Raw genomic sequence first — 15,083 nt, forward strand, 5'->3', positions numbered from 1 at the left:
GTACAATTCTGGTTTCTACATTGTTAAAGTAAAGGGATATCGGTCAGAGGACAAGACACAGAAACAAATACAAGGATGGCAGCAGAAAAGCAAGGTTATACACATCAGGACTGGTTAAATAGGCTGGACCTCTTTAACCTATGAGAGAAAAAGCTGAGGGGTGACCTCAGAGGTTTTTAAGATTTCATGGAATGTTTTGATGTAGAGTATTTCTAATTGCAAAATTAGCGGTTATTAATATAAAATAGTGACCAAGAAATTTAAGAGCATTCCGAAGTGGCGAGAATAAGCAACTCATTTTCACAGGAAATGGTTGAATGAAAGGGAGGTTAGGTACGTATATCTGGGAGGAGGGAAGAAAGGATTGTACTAATAGCTTTGGAAAAGGGAGGATGACATACAGCGCAGGTCGAGTATAAATGCCAACACCGACTGGTTGGGCAGAATGGCTTGTTTCTATACTAGATTACCCTTTCTAAGAAAAATAATTTATCTTCAATTCAGTGAAGCAATAAAATGATGTCACCAAATTAGCTTCAATTAGTTTGTGCTAATTTTTGTGACCTAACAATTCAATAACTTTATTATGCAACGTACAAAATGACAACTTCCATTAAGTTTTAAACCACATTGTGAATCACAACTTCCATACACTCAATGGGAATCTTCATTCAAAAAACATGCAGAGATAAGAAATGCTGCAGTGCCAACTTTCCATAATACATTTCTTTTGTGTGTTGTTCCAATTATATGTGCGTGATTGATGAATGTGTGTTATCGTGTCATGGGTATTTGTATACTATTTCAAAATATCAGGATAAATGGGATGAAAATTGAAACAGATGACGACCAACGGAGGGAAAAGAAGAAATTAAATAGAACTAAAGATAAACAAAACAACATACAACAACTGTGCTACAAGACAACAGCAAGTTGTAAATACTTAACATTAATTGAATCATTAGTCATGGCTGGCACAGAAGTTAACTCGATTACTCATATATCATTGGCATTAGACATAGCAGAACACAGAACTAAATTCTCTTCCAGAATTTGCTTAAACTAAGATTAATTTAAAATGAAGCACAACTGAAGGCTGCCATTTCGGTTACCTCTCACTTTGCGCAGTTGTCCGAATGTGATTTGCAGAGTTGGACTCTGGGAAGCTGAACTCTTCTGAACGCTTGTTGCGGAAGTTTTGTGACAGAGTATTGAATTGTCCCCGAGTTGTACAGTCTTCACAAATAAAGATATTGCAATATTATCAGTATCGAACAGTTCCAGTTCTCAGATGGCAATATCTTCAAGAATTTCCTCATAATTGGCAAAAATCTAATATTTCCAATCTGTGCATTTACTTTAGAGAGTATTTGACTTAATTACCTTATTGATTAAAAATCTGTCTACCTCAGCATTGAATATACTTAATGACTCAGCCTCAACAGCCCTCTGCAGTAAAGAATCCCACAGATTCACTAACCTTTCCTGTGTTTTATTCCATCGCCAAGTTTTGCCCACTTGCTTAATTTATCTCCATCTGTCTGCAGACTCTGTCATCCTCACCACTTACCTTCTGATCTATTTTGTGTCATCTACAAACTTGGCTATTCCTCATGCACTTTGCTCATTCAAGACATTAATATTTATTGCAAATAATTATGGTCTCAGCTCCAATCCCTGGGGCACTTCACTAGTTACATGCTGCCATTCCTGAAAATCCCAGCTCTGTCTTCTGTGGGTTAGCCAATCCTTTTTCCATGCTAATATACCATCTCTACACCAAGGGCTCTTATCTTATTAACTCGTCTAATGTGTGGTACCTCATCAATCTTGCCCTCTGAAAATTGAAAAACCACTGCTTCTCCTTTATCCATCCACTTGTTTCCTTCTTAAAGAATTCTAGCAAATTTGGGTCAGGAAGGGTTTCCCTTCACGAAATATGCAAGATCATATCATGCATTTCTAAATGCTCTGCTCTTGCATCTTCCCAATAACAGACTGCGTTAAGTGTCTAATAGAAACTGTTCCATTTCTCATTCCCTTATTAAATAAAAACTTTATGTTGGCATTTTCCAATCCTCTGGGACCCAGACTCTAAGGATTCATGGAAGATAACTGACAACACATCCATTATCCCTGTAGCTACTTCCTTTAATATCCTAGGATGCAGCCCAGCATGTCCAGGGGCATACTGAACTTTAGCCCCATTAGTTTCCCTACTGTTTGTTCTCTCCTGATAGTTGTATTTATTTCCTCACCTCCCTTTGCCCTTGACCATTTAACAATTTTGAATACTATTAGTGTCTTCCACTGTGAGGATGATGCCATTTGCTTATTATCCAGTATTATCTCCCTAGCTTCATTGTCTATGAGGCCTATCTTCACTTTGGCTTTTCTCTTTGTTTTAGGAGACATATTGCTTTTGTAGGAAGGGGAGAAAAGTGGAAAATATTAACACAAGTTACAGACAAATCATTTGAACCTCTGAAAAACAATCTGCATCTCTATTTGTGCCAATGTGTCGTTTGGCAGAACAGTCAGCTAAATATTTCATGTTCAAGGCAGTGTTCCCTCAAATTCGTCTGTGCGCAAGTCTACTTTGCTCTTGCCACTAGATGGAGACAAAAACATCCTTGTGCTGGATCTGCTCCATCTTCCACTTGGCTTTCATCCACAAAGCTAGCAAATAGCTGACACTTTGTCCAAAATCATGTGTATGTTTGAAACTGGGGATTGTAGCTTTACACAATGTTTTAATTTAAACCTTGTCAAGCCAATGTTTACTCTGTAGTATAATCAAGTATTATTCCAACATTCCTTCAAGTTATTCTATTCAAGTCATAAATGTTTCTTGGTAGTGTAACACTGTCAGCACTGGGGCTGTATGTGAGAAGGAACAGTCACAAAGAATACATGAGCTGCTGTATGGTACAACTTCATGGATGGCAGAAGTTGACAGTTCTGCAAGGGATGAAATGAACTTTCTTACAAGCATTATAAATGATGATAATATTTTGGCTAATTAAGTGTATTGCTTGTACTTAGTCATTTATTACAGTGAGAATTCTCAGTGTTACTGTGACTTATGTACTTTTGGATTAAAACAGTAAAACTGAGTTCTTATTTCTTTTACTCAGATGCACAATACTCTCCAAGAGCATTTTTTTCTGCGTTAAAAAGTCAATACACCCTTTGTCGTCACACTAAACAGAGACATATAAAATTTTGGGAGGGTTAAATAAGCTGAACTAATTGCAGAAGCTCAATGCTGCCAGTGGTTGTGTTCTATTCCAAAATATGAATTCAGTATGAAATTTTTAGAATGCATTAACTGAATTCCACTCCCATTCCGTTTGGTACAGTTCCAACTGGACCATGGTCAGAGGTAATTGGACACCAGGGAGGTGCAACACAGTTCCTGTTTCCCAAGAAACAGAACTTAAATTGCCAAAACAATGTCATGATACTCACTCTAATGTATGCGCTTAATGATTTGGGTCTCCTCTTAATAAACTAGTAAACAAACACTTAAGGAGTTGTAAGATGGAAAGGAATTAAATTTTCAAAACCGATTGACAAATCTTTGTGGAGGTAAATATTTGGAAGGTTAAGGGCTGACCTAATTGAGGTCTTCAGGATATTAACAAGGGAAGACAAAAATAAAAATAACATATTTTCACTGGTTGAGGATTCTAGAACCAGGGGGCATTGCCTAAGATTTAGGGCCAGGACATTCAGGAGATATATTAGAAAGTACATTCAGAGAGTAGATTAGATTAGATTACTTACAGTGTGGAAACAGGCCCTTTGGCCCAACAAGTCCACACCAACCCGCTGAAGCGTAACCCATCCAGACCCATTCCCCTACATTTACCCCTTCACCTAACACTACAGGCAAGTTAGCATGGCCAATTCAACTAACCTGCACATTTTTGGACTGTGGGAGGAAACCGGAGCACCCGGAGGAAACCCACGCAGACACGGGGAGAATGTACAAACTCCACACAGAGAGTCATCTGAGGCAAGAATTGAACCCGGGTCTCTGGCGCTGTGAGGCAGGAGTGCTAACCACTGTGCCACCGTGCCGCCCCAGAGTAGTGGAGGTTTGGACCTCTCTTCCTGAAGTAGTGGTCATTACTAATAATTCAAGTGTTAAATTTAAATCTGAGAAAGACAAATATTTGTTTAAGCAAGAGTATCAAGGGATATGGGCCTAAGGCAGACATATGGAGTTAGGCCACAGATCAGCCACCATCTTATGTAATAGCAGAGCAGGCTCTAGGGACTGAATGGCTAACTTCTGTTCCTATATTCGTAAAGATGGGCAATTGGTTTTGAGCTATCTATCAGACTATTGAACACCAGAGCTTAAACACTGTTCAGAGAGTCCAGACATATACTTTTCTCATCAGTTTTATTTCTAATCTCACTTCACAAACTCCAAATGACAGATTACTTGTTCCTCTATATCCACTCCCAGTCAAATGCTCACCCAGTTATCACTTAAGATATGGTCATCGCCTGTTCCTTATTTTAATATCACTGCCAGACCCTGAGAGATGATAACACTTTCAACATCTCAGTGACTGAGGGAGCAGGCCCAAGTGACTGAGTGGCCTCCCCCTGCTCAGAAATCCCTCAAACATTCGGTCGACTGCAGGTGATTTCATTCTGCTTACATACATGAACATCTTCAAATTAACCAACAACAGTGGCTGCAGAAAGAAAGGACATTTTTCCCCAAAACAGGCTATCAACAAATAACCCAGACATTAAAAATTGGCCTGTTCTTGCCTCCAAATTAAAACTATTTTTCTTTTTAATTTACAAATAATTTTACCCATATCTTCAACTGGAGTACTCATGGTGACCAGAGGGGAATGGTCAAACAGATATCTTTCCCACTGCATGCTAGCACTGCCAGGGATAGTTCAGCCTCCCTGTAGTGACTTGCTGACATTATTTGCTGACATCCTGCCACTTCATGGTACTGTGTCAGCGGTACCAATAAAACATCCAGCCTCTGTTCGCTTTACTTTAATAAAATCAAATCAAAAACACACAAGACAAACTGCAGGTGAACTTTACAATGAGACAATAATTGAAAAGAGAGTTCACTTTTATTGAGTCTTACCTACACAGCAGTCTTGCCACATGCGGAGGTCAATCTGTGGAATTTCCTTGCAGTTAACAAAGCCCTGAGGATAATTGGCCACTCTGAAGACATCTGGTTGAACCTGCTGGATGCTGTCTCCATTGTCGCACATAACTCGTGCCAATGAGGCTTGTTTTATCTGAGTTAGCTGGGCTGGAGTGAACACTCCTGGATTTTCATACCAGAATCTGAGCAAATGCAAACAATTTTCCAATTGTCGCAACAGTTCATGCAATACAAAAATATCACCAGCATTGTTCGATTGAAAAGTCTCTGTTCCAAGTGGAAAATCCATAGCAAATAAGTATTCACTTCACTGATAATCGAATGGTGCTAGTGATATGATGGGTAATTTTGTAATATTTAAAATCGTAATATTTAATACTAACATTTTTTGCTTATAACTACACAGGTAGAAGATTATAACCTCTTTACGATAACAGTAAACAAGCTTTACAGATTCAACATTTTCAGCTGTTGTGTTGGTGCAGCCAAGACTCAGAATTTGTTGGCTGTACCCAACTATTTATTATTATTTAGTTTATTAGCTTGGACTCCATCAAACATGGAAATCTATTACACCTCACAATACTCTAATGGTCCTTTCAATGATAATCCTGGGTGGGATGCTCTTTGGAGAATGGGTGAAGACGTGTTGTGCCTTATTGCTTGTTTCCACACTGTAGGGATTCTATGATTCTATAAGATACATAGATGTGAGGCATGTTGTGATGAGAACATAAGGAGTCTGTAAGTGGATACTGATAGGCTGAATGAAATTGCAAAGCTTGACAGATGGTGTTTAATGTAGGAAAGTGTGAGGGCATGCACTTTGGTAGGAAGAATGGCTGCAAACAATATCCGAGTGCCACTGTCACTGGACTAGTAATCCAGAAAAGTGTGTAATATTCCAGGCATTTGATGGGATTTGAATTCAATACAAGTCTAGAATTAAGAGACTAATGATGACCACAAAAACATTGCTAATTGATGGAAAAACCCATCTGGTTCACTAATGCCCTTCAGGGAAGGAAATCCACCATTCTTACCTGGTTTGGCCTACATGTGACTCCAGATACACAGCAATGTGGTTGACTCTTAACTGCCTTCTGGGCATTAAATGCTGGCCTCGCCAGTGTAACCCACCTCCCAGAATAAGTTTCTAAAAAGTAGACAGGCAGGAGGCTGGAAGAACACAGCTAGCCAGGCAGCATAACGAGGTGGAGAAGTTGATGTGTTAGGTGTAACCCTTCTTCAGGACTGGGGGTGGGTGTAGGGGGAGCTGCGGATAAAGGGGGTGGGCGGGGAGAGAGTGGTGAAGTGGGGATTGGCACAGACAGGTTGGTCAATGAGAGAAATGAATCTGGTTGGTGGCAGGGAGGAATCGAAGGGAGCGGGAGAGGCTGGGAAGGGAGTCAGGGGAAGGGAAGGGAGGTTATTTGAAATTGGAGAACTCAGTGTTGAATCCTCCTGGCTTTAGGCTTCCCAGGCAGAAGATGAGGTGTTGTTCTTGCAAATTGCTGTTTGGTTCATTGTGGCAATGGAGGCGGCCAAGGATGGTCATGTTGGAAAGGGAGTGGGACGGGGAACTAAAATGGGTGGTGACTTGGGGGTCTGGGTGGCCCCTGTGGGCCCAGTTGAGATGCTTGGCAAACTGTTGCCTCAGAAAGAAGACAATATCGGGTGCACCTGATGCAGTAAACTAAGTTGGGAGAGAGACAGGTGAACCTCTGTCTCACCGGGAAGGACTGCTTGGAGCCCTGGATGGAGATGAGGAGTGGTGGTGAACTGGCAGGTTTTGCATCTTTCCTGAAAGTAGGGGGAAGGTACCTGGGGTTTCGGGGGGGGGGGGTTGCGCAAACCAAGGACTGTTGAAGGTAACAATCCTTGCGGAAGGCAGAGAAGGGTGGGGAGGGGAAGATGTTCTTAGTGGGATCTAGTTGGAGTTGATTGAAGTGTTTAAGGATGATGAGTTGGATGCAGAGACTGGTGGGGTGGTAGGTGAGGACAAGGGAGACTCTGTCTTTATTGTGTTTTGGGGGAGGGGTTTAGAGCAGTGGAAGAGGGAATGAAGGTGGTGCGGTGGAGGGCTGTCTGGATGAGAGAAGGAGGAAAAGCACGTTGTCCAAAATAGGTGGGTATCTGGGAAGCTTGGGAGTGGAAAGTCTCCTTGTCCGAGCAGGTGCGGCAGAGATGGAGGAATTGGGAGAATAGGATGGAGTTCCTGCACGATACTGGGTGGGAGGAGGTGTAGTCCAGGTAGTTATGGGTGTGTAGTAAACATCCGTCTGGAGACTGTTGCTGGAGATGGAAATGTAGAGGTCAAGAAAGGGGAGGGAGGTGTCCAAGTTGGACTAGTGAATTTGAGGGTAGGCTGTAAGTTGTGGACAACGTCAATGAATTGCTCCAGTTCAGCCTGGGTGCAGTCACCGCCCCTTTTAATACCCCTTCCCACTCCCTTTCTGACGTGACCATCCTTGGCTTCCTTCACTGCCACAACAAATCAAACTGCAAATTGGAGGAACAACACCTCATCTTCCGCCTGGGCAGCCTACAGCCCAAAGGACTCAACATCCACCTTGTCAACGGCCCTCAGTCACTTTAATCAGGTTCTCGGTCAACCTTCTCTGTTCCAAAGAAAATAACCCAAATTTGTCTAGCCTCTCTTTAATGCTAATTTGCTCCATGTGCAGACAACTTTCTTGTGAATCTCCTCTGCAATCCCTCCAGTATAAATCACATTTTCTATAATGCAGTGACCAGAACTGCACACAACACTTCAACTGTGGACTTACCAAAGCCCTATACAGCTCCAATCCAAACTCCCTGTTACTATAATCTATGCAACAACTGATAAAGGCAAGATTCCCATCTGCCTTCTTAACTACACTATTAACCTGTCCTGGCACCTTCAGAGATCTGTGGACAAGCACCCCAGGATCCATGTTCCTTTGAACTTCTTAGTGTCCTGCCATTCATCGAGTACTCCCTTGTCTTGTTACTTCTTTTGAAGTGCCTCACCTCACACTTAACAATGTTAAATTCCATCTGTCACAGATCTGCCCGGTTGACCAATCCGTTTATATCCTCCTATAATCTAAGACCTTCTTCCTCACTGTCTACCATTCAACTGATCATCATGTCATCCACAAATTTACTTACTAGGTCCCCCATATTTCTTCTATATCGTTCATATATATCATGAACAATAAAGGGACCCAGCACTGATCCAGATGATATGCCATTGGACACCAGCCCCCAGTCTCACAAACAGCCTTCTATCACCACTAAGCCAATTTTGGATCCAACTTGCCAACTTACTCTGATCCCATGTGCTTTTACGTTCTTTATCAGTCTCCTGTGTTGGACCTTGCCAAAGGTTTGAGTTTACAAGTAAAAAATATTTTATGCCTTTTTTTGATCCCTTCAATATCCTTCCACAAGCATCACAATAGATTCAACAAACTTTCAAAATTATGTAAAATATAAAATGTAGCAGGCAGATAGAAAGACGCAGAATAGCTCTAACTGAAATCAATGAACAAACATAATAAATGTGTGAAGATTTTCTCATGGTCCAGAACCCTCCAATTAACTCTGATGAATAATAATCCAACCATCAATTATTACTGGCATGAGAAAAAAAATCAACTAAGACCAACTTTTGGATGCCAAACACATAAATGATTTCCTTTAATCAGATGATTAGACAACATAACGTGTACATTTACCTGTCTCCATCTCTTAGTTTACGGAACTGTGTACTAAGCAGGCATAACAACACTGGTCCCACTCTTGTTCCAGGTATCAAGTCTTCTACCATCAGGGCAGGCCAAAGGTCTATAATCCGTGGAGAACCATATAACCTACAACAGCAATAAAGTTAGCTATCTGTAAATTAATTAAAGACTTCTAAAATACTGTTGGTACAAGTTACTCACTAACAAAACTGAACAAATGACCAATCAGAAATAATGTTTATTCAATAGCAAACCTTGTTATTATTGATTGAAGGACAGTGGATGCATAACTTACCTTTGACCTTTTTCACCAAGAATTGTGTTTCAAACTTTCCAGCAAGACAACTGCTTAACGTCACCAATGTTAATTTGCTCACAGCTGACTTTAACTCAAGTCACCACTTCTGAAGATGTCATCACTTTCTTGATCAATTTTTCCAATGCTCTTTGTGTCACCAAACCAAGACCTACCCAATTATATTCCAATTTATCCATTATTCTACTGTATGCATTTCCAGGTTCTCCTTATCACACTCATTTTCTCTAACCCCAAATATTAAACTAAACTCAAAAGACTTAGCTTTAATTATATCTTCCATCAAGGTCTTACCGCCATGTCTTCAACTTGGCATCTCCAATCGTCTCTGTTCAACCTCTTCAGCTATTTTAGCTACCACATGGAAGCTCTCTCGAACTTTGATGTTGTCATCACTCTACCTATCTTCCCAAACCATCTGTTTATTAATGCATCCAATCACACCTTGTAAGTTTTTTGATGATTGTGTGGTATCTATATTCACACAAAGTGGCTTGGGACTTGCAGACCTTTATCAATAAGAATGGTTTGGTTGTTTATTCTAGATTGAAGATTCAATTTTATATTTATCGAGTTTTATGAATCCAAAGTTCACATTCTTTATTGTGAAATAGCACTTTCACCACAAAATGTAGTTGCAATCTGCTAGTATTACTATGTGTTCAGTACCATTATTGGTCAGCTAATACCAAACTTCAATGAAATTCAAGAATAATGAAAACTGAAAATGCTGGAAATACTCAGGAGCATCTGTGGAGAGAAAAAGTGTTAACAGTTCGGGTCAATGACTTCAGCAAAGTATCAAGCTCAAATGAGCTTCAGCAATACACCTCTTTTCAGCAAACTTCTAAAACTATTTTAAACTAAGATGGCAACTAGACCTAGTTGCCCTATTGAGTGAGTTACCGAGGGATAATCAGGTTAGAATACTATCCTTTTGAGACTTTAATTGCTCCATTAACACTCAAAATCAAATGAAAGTCAACCCCATAATGTGAATGTACATTCTGTCATAGATCTGACGATGAAGAATCCAATCACTAAAGTGAAACAAGGAATGTCAGTTGCTGGAAATCTGAAACCAAACAAAGAAAAATTGCTGGAGAAACTTAGCAGGCCTGGCAGCATCTGCATGGAAAACAGTTGATTGTTTTGACTCAAACCTGCAATTTCTGTTTTTGTTTCATATTTCCAGCAGTAGGACTCAACAACCAGAGCGGTTTTGGATTTGAGTGTTTTGACTGACAGGATTTGATGAAGCCACATCCTCTGACAATAACTTGTTCCCTGCTGTACTTGTTTGTGAATTCAGAGAGATGAAAGAATCCACTTTCCAAAGTGAAACAGCTTTGGACAGTGAAGCTCCAATTCGTGGTCAACATCAATCAATAGGCAAAAACTGCCAACAATTTTCTCCATTTGAACCATTCCACCCAGGGTGCAATATTGACAATCCAGATGGAAAATGGGAAGATATGTTTGGGTAGCAATAAAGGTAAAGTCACCATAGTTCCAGTGGATCATAGGTATCAACATATCATAAGGACATAGGGCTGTTCTCTCAGAGAGAGAGATAACTGGTGGTAAGTTTAACCAGAGGGTCAGTATGCATCAGGAGAGAAGGGAGATTGAAAAAACCTTCATGGTAACCTCAGCTGGTCGGGGAATTGAACTTGCGCTGATGGCATTACTCTGCATTACAAAGCAGCCGTTAAGTCAAATGATTTAATCAACTATGAAGTACTCTATATCTGACCCATATAGTATAATGGCATATGCAACTTTGGAGTTGTTCAAGATGCTTGAAAGGGAAAGAAATATTAACTGGTTTTGCTTAGATTTGCAGAATTTTAAACCAGCAGCACAAATTCCAGCAGAAAAGTACACTTATATTTTATTATATGTTTACCTTTCTAGCTTTTCTCTAATTTCTGGGTTCTTGATCTCATTTTTCAAATCTTCAAATCTGTAAGCAGATGTGAGATTACAGAAAACCCTGTAGTCATTGTATGGAGGTATTCCATGATCACGCCCACGTTGGATATTCATTGCTGCTAAATCGAGGGAAACAGCATGCACCATGGAGAACAACTTTTCTGTGAGCTCCAAGTTCAAAAGTTCAGTTGGAACTCTCATTTTCCCAGGGACACCAAAAAGACCACGAAGAAGTGGGTCAATGCCACCCTCCTGGATAAGTCTAAATGGTGAGAAGAAAGCTTTATGTAATGGAAGATGGCCTTCAGGAATTGGCTGGAAGGATTCATTCAGTCGATACAGAATTGGATTAACAAGAGTGTGGCCAAAGCGAAAAGCTGCTGTGGCAAAAGCATTGACAATACCAGCGTTGATATTTGGGTTGTAACCCTTATAGTCACCAAGTATTTTCATTCCAACATCTCCCACGATTTTGGACAACCAGTGTGTGTACGTAATATGCTGCATTTGTGCGGCAACAATTTTTCGTGCTTCATGATAGATGGTATCACCATCCCAATGCGGGTTGAGCTTCAGTAGCTCTGTTGCAATTCGATTGTGTTCACGGAACCACAGTGTGTGTATTGCTGTCAATGCAATATGCTCATTGGATCTATGATCGCCTGCAAGAAAGCATGGAATGGGGCTCTCATTTGTATCCCTCATGCATTCTGTTGGTGGGCCTGTTGCAAAAGGCAACAAATGTTTACCAGATTTAGGTACAATCTGACCGGCCTTTAACAGACCACGCTGATTAGTTAGATCCCTTAACTCCCGTGACTCGTGCTCTGTGCTCCCATAAACATTAGAAGCATCAATGTAGGATGTCAAGTGATTTATCTGTTCTCTTGGATAAACCGAATTCATCAATAAGGAGGTCATTCCACTGCCACATACTGGACTGGATCGCACAAAGAACATACATCGGCCATTCCTCACACGAGGATCATCATCTGGGATTAAAATTGGAAAACACGGAGGATCGTTGGTGCAGAACTTGTTGCATGGCTCTCCATCAGAAAACCGAGACATACTCAGTGCAGCCACTGTTAAATCCAAGTCGTGGTCTAGAAACTGACCCCACTGCATTAAAAGGTGAGTATACTGGTCATCTGCAGTGATAGTTTCAGTACCAACCACTGTTGTGGACACCAGACGAGGCAACGGAAGAGGGCGCCTACTGTCCTCTGGGTTCAGACCGGAGCCCCTGGGAAGGTTAAATCCATTTTCATAGACAGGTTTCAGAAGTCTTTCAAAAGCAGTCAGTGATGCCCCCCACATTGGATGCTGCAGGTTATTACAAGTACCATCATGTGTTCTATACTTTTGATGAAAACAAATGTCTGCACAGTCAGGGGAACGTCTGTGAGTTGTACAGCCTGAGATATTCGCTATCATGTTAAGGTACCGTGGAGAAACCAGATCATTATAGCGATAACCTAAAAATAAATTTTGAAATAAAACAAAATCAGAACCAATTGCAATAACTCAGCACAGGCATTATTTGAAATGATTCTAGATATATGGAATATTCTCTCAATATAGTTGCAAGTATGTAATAATTCCATTATTCCACAGCTTAAGCTCTCACTGTTTTGATATTCATAACAGGACTTTGAAAGGTTGTGGTTGAAAACTGCTTGTTCTTTTGTTTGTCTGCTCAGTTGTTTTTGAGGTACATTTCCTGGAACACAAACATGTGCTGAGGTGTTGCAGGAAGTAGATTCACCCCCGGAACGCTAGATGATGGTATTAGCAGCATACTAATGTCAGAATACGTTGTTTTCTTTGCTGGATTAGTTTTCTGCACCAGTTTTCTGCACCATTATATATCGAGTATATGAAACATCACAATTGATGCTGTAAGCAATTGTTAAAAAAACTTACAGTGTAATGCATTATGCATTTGTGAATACTCAGGTTTAACTTTAATAGTAAAGAAAATCATAAGTGTCAATATCTGATTATCCTGGGCAAATGTGATTATGAAAAGTAAAAAAAAAACACTAATTCAGGACCTAAAACATAAACCATCTACAGGCCCTATATAATTTATCATCCCAAATCTCTTTTAATTTGCAGCATGAAGTGGTATAAGTAGATAACCAGTAAATTTTCATTTAAGCACAATTCTTGATCCCAAGAAATAATTAAGAGGAATTTAACGACTGGAACAGTTGTCAAAGCAAGTTGTCAAGGGATGGGAATCTGGCCGAGGAGGCAGATGTGTTGTTGAAAGAAATTAGAGTTTCCTGAAGAATTGATTTTGAGACTATTATTCTTTAAAATTTACACAACTGAGGTGGATCTGTGAATCAGAGGATTATATAGAGAAACTGACCTCTTTCATCTTGAATGAAGACAGCTAAAATGGGACCTTAAGGATGCATACAAGGTAATATTTAGTTTACAGGAGTTCACTATTTCAAGGTGGACTATGATAGCACAAAAACATATGCTAAAACTGTAATTCTGGACAAAAATCCAAGAAAAGATTAATGTTTAGAACATTCTTGATAACAATGGAAATAAAAGCACTGGATTGAATCAGTGAACTGCGGCTTGGCTAAATGTTTTGTTACTAGCTGAAGGAGTTAAGTAAAGTGAAATGACATAGTTTAAAGTTACAACTGATGGCCTATATGTGAAAACAAACTCTCTTTTTGAGGATTGTCTTGCACATTTTCAACTTTCCTTTCTCCTACCTGCAGCAAGATTTCTAAGCCACTTGGAAAATGACAGTACAATAAAACAGTTTTCATACTATCATTCTTGCAACTTAGTTTTGTTAAATTTTCAAAAACATTGTTGGATATTGACTGTCACACGGAATGTAATAGTATTCAAGTTATGCAAATAATGAATTAACAAACAGAAACAAATAACATCATAAAGTTGTTTGAGAGGAAATCAATTGTCACTTACTTGTGTTATTAAGGTTCACAGTTAGGCCTTGCTGAACATGCTCCTGAATCAGTTGTAATGTTCTCTCAAAGATTTCACCTGCTCTTGCTGCTTCCACAGTATAAGGGTCACGTGGATAACGAAATAGGGCCAATAGGTCATTTGGAGTACGTGGGCGCCTGTGAAATACAAGGCAAAACTCATTCTGGAAAGACTGGCTGCTGGAAGGATACAACCTTATCTGCAACAAAACTAGAAAGCATTTGATGGAATTCTTAGAAACTGGTTCAAAGCATTCTGCAGACAGATCCTCTGCACCGCTGACAGTAACAAACAGGCAATTAAAATTTGAGAACAGACTGAAATGTTTCAGCCACAAGACTAGTTGTCTTTCACTTTTACTGTTATCACTTTTACTTATCCTGAGGAAAATTTCAGAAGGGACAAACCAGCAAAAATGTTCAATTAAACTTACAGATCATGTACAATATAACCTATGCAGACACCACAATTCCACACCTCCATATCTGACTGCTGCATGGGCAGTGGCCAGACAGAAGCCCTGATACGCAGAAGACTGGTTGTATTCAGCCATTCCAGATCAGAACACTGCTAGGATGGTGACTGGTCTTGCAATCACAGAGAATGATACCTAGAACGTTATGGAACGTGTCCACATAACACTCCTAACTCTTCCCCTCGATTCGCTCCCCCGGGTGCAACTTTTGTTATGAGAGGCAAGATTTCCCTGTGCCCATTTGGTGAAAAGGATTCTTCCCACAATAGACGTGACCAAAGCACACGTGGACATACCCAAGTTTCAATGAGTGATGTTCAGTCTTAATCTTGAACTGAAGTAACACCGGACCTATTTACTGGCTTATTCAGCAATATACCCACCACCCATGGTGACGTTCTATTAATGAAAGTGCACTGTTTTTAGAGCATTCCAGTTTGTTTCAATAAAACATACATTAAGAGTAAACTGTCTTTG

The 15,083-nt window shown here is 40.1% G+C and overlaps 1 protein-coding gene across 2 annotated transcripts in view; it reads right to left on the reverse strand.

Moving 5' to 3' along the window:
- Positions 1-15,083, reverse strand: part of LOC140463064 (peroxidasin-like) — a 200,236-nt gene that overhangs the window by 15,288 nt on the left and 169,865 nt on the right. For both annotated transcript variants that reach the window (XM_072556721.1, XM_072556722.1), the window contains exons 16-20: positions 14,111-14,268; positions 11,121-12,624; positions 8,887-9,021; positions 5,135-5,343; positions 1,113-1,236 (exon numbers count right to left, since the gene is read on the reverse strand). In XM_072556721.1, coding sequence (XP_072412822.1) covers positions 1,113-1,236; positions 5,135-5,343; positions 8,887-9,021; positions 11,121-12,624; positions 14,111-14,268 — 2,130 coding nt within the window. The remainder of the gene's footprint in view (positions 1-1,112; positions 1,237-5,134; positions 5,344-8,886; positions 9,022-11,120; positions 12,625-14,110; positions 14,269-15,083) is intronic.

The sequence above is a fragment of the Chiloscyllium punctatum genome, chromosome 37 (genome assembly GCF_047496795.1).
Source record: "Chiloscyllium punctatum isolate Juve2018m chromosome 37, sChiPun1.3, whole genome shotgun sequence".
In the NCBI taxonomy this organism is placed as follows: Eukaryota; Metazoa; Chordata; class Chondrichthyes; order Orectolobiformes; family Hemiscylliidae; genus Chiloscyllium; species Chiloscyllium punctatum.